At 39.2% G+C, this 10,268-nt stretch overlaps 1 protein-coding gene across 1 annotated transcript; it reads left to right on the forward strand.

Annotated features, from left to right (window-relative positions):
* The first annotated feature begins 9,013 nt into the window (after positions 1-9,013).
* LOC121399729 (protein ALP1-like) lies at positions 9,014-9,866 on the forward strand. The gene has a single exon (XM_041581284.1). It carries the CDS (start codon positions 9,132-9,134, stop codon positions 9,864-9,866), a length of 735 nt encoding a protein of 244 aa, XP_041437218.1. The 5' UTR covers positions 9,014-9,131.
* The last annotated feature ends 402 nt before the right edge of the window (positions 9,867-10,268 follow it).

Consider the following 10,268-nt stretch of genomic DNA (forward strand, 5'->3'; position numbering starts at 1 on the left):
TGCACCGAATCCAGGATTCGGCCTTTTTCAGCAGGATTCGGATTCGGCCAAATCCTTCTGCCCGGCCGAACCGAATCTGAATTTGCATGTGCAAATTAGGGGCGGGAGGGAAATAACGTGACGTTTTGTCATAAAACAAGGAATTAAAAAATGTTTTCCCTTCCAACCCCTAGTTTGTATATGCAAATTAAGATTTGGTTCGGTATTTGGCCGAATCTTTTGCGAAGGATTCGGGGGTTCGGCTGAATCCAAAATTGTGGATTCGCTGCATCCCTATAAATAATATACTGCTATAGCTATGTAAATTCTATCATTCTGAGGATTACAGTTCTATAGCTTTCATTGGTCTCTTAGTTTCCCAACACAAGGTGATACGGCTTCATTATTAAAACCATGCAGGCATGTGCATGTTGCAGAGAACTAGCATTTGGGGCATATTTGGATTCTGCACCTCACATCATCAGAAATAAGTTGTTGTGTGCGCAACAGAGCCCTGTAATTAATGGTTGTCATAGGCATTCTGAAATTACTGACCCCCGTTGCTCTTTGCTATTAACTAAACTAAAGGTGTCCAAGGGGATGGCCACATGCTGCCTCCAGCCAACCCTTTATGAAAAAAGTGCTGCCAACGGGAGTACACAGACCTTTGTGTTTCATTCTGGAAAGACACCTGTGTATATGGGCACTAAGCCCTGTAAGAGTTTTTACATTAGTAAATACTTCAACTTTTGTCTTGTTAGAGGATAGTGCCTTCTAATTTTCTCTGCCCACTGCTGTAAACAAACAAGCGGTTCAGTGCGCAGGTGCCAAACGAGAACTCAAAACAATGTATTTGTTCTTGCATCTTACATATGTAAACTTGTAATCGTCGTAAATGCACTACATCATGCATCATGATGAAAACTATATTCTATTTCAGTATTTTTACTGATGATCCAACAATGGTATATAGTATGTGACTGTCTATTAAAGGGGATCTATCACGAAAATGAAAATGTAATATGCTTCATCTTGCTGAAATAAGGTACAATCAATTAAAGATTCTGCCCTTTTTTAATGAAATAATTAAGTTATTCTTCACTCTCCCCTGTCTCAACCTGTCTCTCTTCAATCTGTCTTCAAACTGTAGGTGGAGTCAGTTTTTGATTGACAGTTAAGTCTAATACATCCTTTGGGGTGTTGCACCCATAACCTTGGTGCGCACTCTTTAAAAAATAACTGGCTCTGAAGAAAATCCTGTTTTTCTGTGTGCAGGGTGTTTGCCAGAGTCTTTTATTTTATTACCTTTAGTTTGTGCTGGAGTTGGTTACTTGAGTTATTCTGCTAAGAAAGGGAGCCCCCCCAAAAGACGTATTAAACATACCTGTCAATCAAAGTCTGACCCAGAGTGAGACGTTGAAGAGTAACTTAAACAGTACTGATTTTTTTAATATTTTGCATATAGAAAGTGTCTTATTTCAGTGAGATGAAGTTTATATTAAATTTTCATTTTTGCGATAGATTCCCTTTAAGCACTAGCATGATAAAACTGTATTTCAGACTAGCACACTACTACTACTACTATTACTACTACTACTACTACTACTACTACTACTACTACTACTACTACTGCTGCTACTACTACTACTACCACCACCACCACCTGGATAAATAACATCAATATTGGAGGATGTCAACTTTTTGTAGAAGAGACATCTTTGCAATTTGTAGTAACTTATTATCTGTTTTAATTATTCTATGTTTTCTTCTTAGGTGCTGTGTTTTCAGTTATCATGCTTCTTGGGAATTGTGAAGACATAACCACTACTGTTTAACAACAACACCTACAACAACAATTTACGTCCTTTAATATTATGTATATTTTGACAAATGTCATGTGTCCTTTGTGATTTTGAAAATAAGGTGGTCGCATGCTTTCTTTTGTGAACCGCTATGAAGGATATTCCCTATTAGAAGGATTACTTCAGTATTCAGTTATGAAACATATAACACCAGTGAATTTGGTAACAAGACAAAAAGCTAATATTTAATATTTATTTCTGAAATGTAAAAAAAAATAATTGCATGGTTTTGTTTTGGTACTAAAGCCTGTCGTGATTTGTTTTTAAACAGAAAGCATTATACTCAATGTTCAGTGGTACATTGTTTTTATTTTGAATGCTAGTATAATCCAAGCATGTACTGTACCTTATTCTGACATAAATGGTGTAACCCCCTTAAGTGCTATCAAGAATGCCAGAACTGCAGATTCCGAATTTCCAGGCATTATTTTCCAATATGGGGAAAAAAGCATGATGTGCCAGTCACAAATGGGAATAAGAGTGTTAAAGGAAATCAATTATGTGCTGATTAAATGTAAAGTTATAGGATCTGTTATCCAGAAACTATTCAGAAAGCCCCCATAGATTTTAAACAACAATTAAAAAATGTAAGTTATTCTCTTTTTCTCTGTAATCATAAAATAATACCTTGTGCCTGATCCAAACTAAGATTTAACGATTTCTTATTGCATGCAAAACAACTTAATTTGGTTTATTTAATGTTTTAATAGACTTATAATATGGTGCTCCAAATTACAGAAAGACACCTTATCCGGAAAACCCCAGGTCCAAAGCATTCTGGTCCCATACCTGTACATATATTTTGTTCTACAGACTGTTATAAGTAAGAGCTGACAACTTTCCTAGCTTTGCAAGCAGTTCAAGCCATGGAGGCATTCTTATGTAAAAAAAAGTACATACCGTTAGATTTCCTATAATATATACATTGTTTTGTTACTGGTGTTTGTTGGCTTGTCATTTCCTACTCTATATAGTAATAAGTATTGCATGTACATATGCGTGCACTGCTTATCTTACTTTTGCTATGTTAATGGGCAACACTGAAATAGATGTAATAATGCAATTCTGGCGATTAACCACAGATGCTGATAGGTTAATGTATTTGTGTGTGTGCTGTTTAATGAGAGCATAGAGGAGCGACCCTTTTGAAACTGCACCAACCCACTTATTGGTCATATCACTCTACCGGAATGAGAAAAGTAAGTGTATTAGGGAAGATTGATAACAAACTTTCTTAACTTAGAGTCAATAAATTGGCTGGCTTTTTCAGATAGATTGCCATTGCCTGAGACAATTAGGTGCCCCGGAGGTTTGGTGAGGTTTTTGTGCACCTTTGGAAGCATGTAAAAGGTAGGTGTCATTGAGATGCCCTATATTCACATCTTACAATCAGGCCTGTCTGAAAACCTTCAGTAATGAGATTATTATATGCAGTTCTCAAATTAACTGTTGGATCTTGATATAATCTATGATAACCTAGTGTGCCATTCAGCTTCTGTAAATACATCACACCTGGCCAGATAACGATGTTACCACCCTTATCTGAGGGTTTGACACAGGGGACCTACTGTACAAACTGGAACATGTCAATATGAACAGGGGCAGCATCTTAGTGAGCTGTGATGTGGAATCCCTATTCATCCATATCACATAAACATGGGCTACAAGCGATCAGGTACTTCATGGAAACAGAGAGCAATTGGGATGGCCAATTTATAGATTTTATGTCAGATTTGGTTGAGTTTTGTTTGAATCGTAACTTTTTCGTCTTTCATGATAAGTTTTACTTACAAGTAAAGGGTGTGGCGATAGGAGCAGCGTTCACGCCGACCTATGCTAAACTTTTTATGGGATGGTGGGAGGCAAACTGGGTATTTGAGGATCGTTTATCCCAATATACCCAGCATATATCCCTGTGGTTTTGTTACTTCGATGATCTGATATTTCTGTGGATGGGCAGTCAGGACTCCTTACTAAGAGTTCCTAGTGGCACTTAATGACAATAATTTAAATATCAGATTGGCACAGACGATCAGTAAGGAAAGTATTGATTTTCTCGATGTTACATTATCAATCAATGAGAATGACAACATCTCTTCTGATCTTTTTCGTAAAACCACGGCAACTAATTCGACTTTACATTTTGAGAGCCACCACCCAATTGCTACTAAAAGAGGCATCCCAGTGGGTGAATTTCTGTGCCTGCGACGTAACTGCTCTGATCTAACCACCTTTAAAGGAAACCTGTCACGATTGAGTTAACACTAGGAAGGCAATAAAACTGTTAAAACAAACCACATACCTCAATTTATTCAACTCAAATCTCACTAAATCTCAATTTATAACTACTTTTGAAAATGTCCACGAGATACTGACTGAAGCCCCGACTTTCTGAAAGTCAGGAAAGCAAGGCATCATGGGTAGAATCATTCTGCAGTTGTCAGGGGCTGGAGGACTACAGCGCGTGAATTTGTATAGGAGTTCAAAAGCACACAGAATGGGGAAGCACATCGGTAAAGTTTATCAGCACGGAGGAGGGAGAAGGGTGGGGGTGTCAGATAAGGAGCTCCGTTTGCCAGCATTACAGAGCAGAAGTAGCAGCTAAAGTTTAACTATAGTCCTGCTGCTTTCTGCTCTAAGCACAGATAGAACTGGGAAGCACAACATCGGTAAGGTTTATCAGCACGGAGGAGGAAGAAGGGAGGGGGTGTCATATGTCAGATAAGGAGCTCCGTTTGCTGGTATTAGCAGAAGTAGCAGCTAAAGTTTAACCATAAGGCTAAGGCCACACTAGGCGATAGCGCGGCGATTTGACTCGCGGCGACTTTTCGCCGCGACTTTTAAGCCGCAATCGCTGTGGAAACTTTTGCGCTGGCGTCTATGGGGAATCGCGAAAAATCGCCAGCGTAAAAACACACGCTGCGATCTTTTTTGTATTGTCGCTCGAAATCGCCTAGCGAGGCAATTTCGAGCGACAGTAGAGAAAAGATCGCCGCGTGTGTTTTTACGCTGGCGATTTTTCTGCTATTCATGTAAACAATTAGTCTACTCTTGACAAGCAAAAGTATTGAGTTACTTTACCCTTCACACACACTTTCCTGATTTAACCCTAAATCCCAGCAGTGTCTTTATTTATTATTTATTTATTTTATTATGTATTTATTTATTTATTTTATTACGGACATTTTTATTTTGTGGTTGACTAAGCTAAAGGGGGCTCATTAATAAACACTGGGCAAATGTGCACCTGGGCAGTAGCCCATAGCAACCAATCGGTGTCTGGCTTTTTACAGGCAGCTGCAGGTTGAACTTTGAAAGCAAACATTTAATTGGTTATTGTCCAGGTGCAGATTTGCCCAGTGTTTATGAATGAGCATCCATGAGATTTGGCAGTTTGGCACAATCCACACACAGAAAACAAAGGGGTCCTGTTTCAACATGGCATCGCCTATGAAGCACTTTTTACATGTAGGAGATTTTCTAATCCGTTTCAGATATAGACAAAAACAGCTGACTAAAGGGTTAAACTAAGGAGGGAAAAGATATATATTACTTATGTCTCAAGGTGACAGGTCCTCTTTAAGCTCAGATCACAGGAACTCACCAATAGACTAATTGAAAGGGGATACTCTCGGACAGTGATCCGCAAAGCTTACTGCAGAGCTATCAAGACTCCCCGTGATACTCTACTCACAGGCCATAAACATTCTCCATTGAAGGACAATCAACCTATACAGTTTATTGGCACGTATTGTAATCAATGGCAATCAATTAATTCTGTGCTCAATAAACATTGGCACATTTTGAGGACTGACCCTGTATTAGTAACAGCCCTTGGTGCTCATCCTTTAACCTGCTGCCATAGAGCACCCAAATTAAGGGACAGATTGGTAAGGAGTCACTTTGTGAAACCAATTCAGAAATCAATGCAAATGGGCACCTATCCATGTGGAAAGTGCAAAGCTTGCAGCTACATACATAACAAAAGGTCTGTAATTGATAGATTTGGCAAACGGCATCCCATCACATATAGGCTTTCATGTACCACTGAAGCCATAATATATGTGCTAACATGTCCGAAAAGTATTGTTATGAATATGTTCATATAATGAAACCTATATCATGTGCTCTGTTTTTATAAAGGATATACGCCTCTCATTTTTATTGGCTTCATTTACAAGTATTATCTGGGTATCAATTGGAGGGTATAATGCCGTTTAAATGTTACTTTGTGTCCAGTTCCTCTGTTGGACACACCCACATTATTAACTGCAACAGTATCCAATCCGAGTATAATGAGTATCAATGTTTCTTATCCTATTTTCACAGAGGATACATTGTATAGTTTACCATATATTATGTTAACACTATATAATTGATCATTTCCTTGAGAGATGAATTATGCATAATTTGACACGTCATTTTTCGGTGGATCATCAATGTTTCCTATCACAGAGATGAGACCGATCAAATTGCTACCTCCTCCTAACATGACGTCCTTGTCTGCAATTGGCAGACAATAATTACGTCAGCAGGTGCGAGTGGCTATAAAACTCAATATCCATTTCTTTGATCGCTGCCTTTGATAAAGCCTGGGGTTGCTGGGCGAAACGCGCCAGGCACTATTGACTCTCTTTTTAATAATAATAATAGGCAGGGCAGCCACATCTTTTCACAAAGATGTGAAAAAAATTAAGAAATTAATAAAAAATTAATGCAATCCCATTTGAACAGCTATACAGTACAGCTTAAAGGGGTTGTTTACCTTCAATGTCCAAATCTTATGAAACCACTAAAAATGCTCTCATTGTGTTAGAAAACCCATTTGCCATAAAAAAAAGTAAAAAGGTCATTGTAAAAGCTACTTTATATACCATTTAAATCTGTCCTTCTCCTGTCTCTCTGACCAGTTTTCTGAAGGATGTGAGTGGCCTGTTTTACACCTGCACTTCCTACATGATTACATCATCACTCTCAGGCTTTGCCCTTACTTGGTTCATGGACATGTAAACTCTATAAACCCTTACCATGTCATTAAATTGGGCACATATTCCCCACACAAAATGCATCATTGTCTCTGTATTTTTCCCCTCCGTTAGTCTGCACTGTAGTGTTTTCCTGAATACAAGATCTGCTTCAACCAGACGGCCATTTTCTATCAGCTACATCAGTGCTGTCCAACTTCTATGGTACCGAGGGCCGGAATTTTTCTAATCTACATGGTGGAGGGCCGATAACGGAAGCCAGTGTTAGCCACTCCCTGTTTTTAGACCACACCCACTTTAAACCACACCCATGTTACCGCAAGACCATGCCCACATTAATAGCACACCAAAAAACCAAATGGTTGGTGCTCGCTGCAGGGATCAGGGCCAGAACTAGGGGTAGGCAGAGTAGGCGGCTGTCTAGGGTGCCATCATTGAAGGGCACACTTTTAAGGGGATTTTTTTCATTTTTTCGTTTTTTTCAAGCGTTTATTTAATAATTTGTTTTAGTAATCATGGTCACCCAGTTGGGTGGAATACATCTCGTTCACCTTCTCCCTCTTCCTGGCAAGTAATAGCTCCTTCTGTGTGGTACAGCGCGACGTGCATACACGCGTCAATGACGTCACTGATGTGTTGGGTGACAGAGAGCGGCAGAGTGATGGCGCCCTGCTTGGTGTGGCTCTCGCTGCTCTCAGCCTTGCACAGTTGCACTGAACTGAAGACATTCTTTCTATTACTGTAAAGTGTGAAGCTTCCTGCTGGCACAGCCAGGTACAGATTTGGGGCCCATATGTTTGCTGTTGCTGCTGGGCTGGCACAGGTACATAAATACTTGGGGGCAATATGATGTGATCAGATTAATTTTTGGCTGCTGCTGGCACAGGTAAAGATTGGGGGTAATATGATGGCTGCTGGAGGGCTGTATGATGGATGGCTGCTGGGCTTGCTGGTACAGGTACAGGGGGCAGTAATATAGATGAAAAAATGTTGTACACTTTCTTGCTCTCTTTATTTAAATACAATCAAGGTAAGGAGGGAAATGGTAATGCAGGGCAGGGGGCACTGATTGAAGCTCTTGCCTAGGGTGCCAGACTACATTGTGCCTGCCCTGGCAAGGATGTCACTCATATATGAAAAAAGCTTAGTCATATAAGACATACCCATAAATCCATATGCAGTACCCCAGCATATGATTAATCACCTTAGGAGCCACTAACAATAATTTTCAATTGCTAACAAACCCCCGGAACAAATATATGACACACACAGGGAGCATAGGGCAGACAGAGTATGGGACACACAGGGATCATAGGGAAGGCAGAACAGAGCAGAAGACAGGAATCAGGACCACTCTAAGGATTAGTCGACACGAGCAGATTCAGGGTGATTTGACGCCCACATTTTATAAAAAAATTAGCAGCGGCGACTAGTCGCTTGTAATCAACAGTCACAAAAATCCTAGCGATTTGGCTCCCGAGCTATTTCTATCCCATCGTGCATTGCGACTTACTCCGCCCATAGGGTGAACCACATTGCATTACGGGATAGCAGGCAGAAGTGTTATCTCGGCGTGTTATTCTCGGCGTGTTTTTGCAGCGTCTTTTGAAAATGGAAAACGATTTGGCTGTCATATTTTTTCTTATATACTTCTATTATTATTTGCTACAGAAAGAAAGACATGAAAGAGCTGCTGCTAGAAAAATATTGGGTACATCCCATGACAGATCAGCGGTTAAAGAATGGACAATTTCAGTTATTATACGGTGAACTTCGCAACTATCCAGAAAAATTCCACAGGTTTTTCAGAATGTCTATTACAAGTTTTGATGAACTGTATCATGCCCATACACTGATGAGGGTTCCAATTTCACCAGAGGAGCGGCTGTGTGTAACACTAAGGTTGTATGCTTTCTTGCTATCTTCGTAATATATCTTTGTAATATATATGGGTTTAGGTGACTGGTATGCTCAATATGGTGTGTGTGTGTGTGTATATATATATATATATATATATATATATATATATATATATATATATATATATATATGTATGTCAGGTGTATGGACATTTCAAAGCTATTAAAAAGCTATAGTTATATATGGTGGCTTTTAGGTCCTATCTATCATAGTAATATTTTTTTATTAAAGAAGTAATGCTTTTCTTTTATTTTTCTTCAGGTTTTTAGCGACTGGACAATTGTTTGCGTCTTTGTATTTCCAACTCCTAATCGGTTGAAGCACTATAGGCAAGATTGTAAGAGAAACTTGTCTGCTTATTTGGACTGAGCTGCAAAGAAATGTGATGCCACCCCCAGATGAAAATACATGGATTAACATTGCAGAAGACAATTTTCCTAATTGCTTGGGTGCCTTGGGTGGAAAACACATTAGAGTTACAATGTCTTTCAAAAATGGCTCAAAGTACTTTAACTACAAAAAATACTTTTCAGTTGTTCTACTGGCTACTGTTGATGCAAACTATTGCTTTACTATAATTGATGTGGGATCCTATGGAAGCACAGGTGATGCCAGTGCTTTCCGGAATTCAGCAATGGGATGCAGATTATCAGAAGGGGCACTTCGTCTACCTCTTCCTAAACCATTGCCTGGGACTGCTGCACCTTCCATGCCTTATGTTTTTGTGGGTGATGATGTCTTTGGTCTAGCAGAAAATATAATGCGGCCTTACCCAGGGTCACAAAGGGCCATAGAGAAACGTGTTTTCAATTACAGATTATCAAGAGCACGCCGCATGGTAGAATGTACTTTTGGCATTCTCTCAAACAAATGTTGTGTATTCCATACCTCTATACAACTGGAACCTGATTTTGTGGATATTATAATAAAAGCTTGTTGTGTCCTACACAATTTTGTCCGTCTTAGGGATAGGTATAACTATCAAGACACCCTGACCGATGATATCCCAGATATTGATTGGGCCACTGTGAGAGGTCCTACAGGAGGAATGAGAGTCAGAGATCAGTTTGCTAATTATTTTATGTCTCCAGATGGAGTGATACCTTGGCAGTTGAACTGAATTTAGTCTGCATACAGTTGAATTGTGTTGTATTAATAAAATACTCATTATTTTACAAACTATTGTGTACTCTGTTGTTTTCATAAAATGTAACTAAATGACAATATCTAAATCATATAGATATATATGTATACACATATACACTTACACCCAGGAAGTAGAAAGTATTTTTAAAAAAATGTTTTAGGGAATATACATTAATATGCAAAGGAATATAAGGAATATAAAGGAATAAAATTGTTGCCATGCGGCAACTCGCAGGCGTCAATCACTGTGTTGACAATTGTGGTATAGCCGCTACGACAAAGTTTATAACATTAGCCGCTGTGACAAAGCGCTGAGTCGTGACATCCTGTGGCGTGCGTCATGCGTCCTGCATTTTACAGCCTGCGACATCGAGTT

Source organism: Xenopus laevis, chromosome 2L (assembly GCF_017654675.1).
Source record: "Xenopus laevis strain J_2021 chromosome 2L, Xenopus_laevis_v10.1, whole genome shotgun sequence".
NCBI lineage: Eukaryota > Metazoa > Chordata > Amphibia > Anura > Pipidae > Xenopus > Xenopus laevis.

Bases quoted from the DNA above. Each gene is read 5' to 3' on its own strand.
- LOC121399729 (XM_041581284.1), top strand. From the start codon at position 9,132: ATGCCACCCCCAGATGAAAATACATGGATTAACATTGCAGAAGACAAT.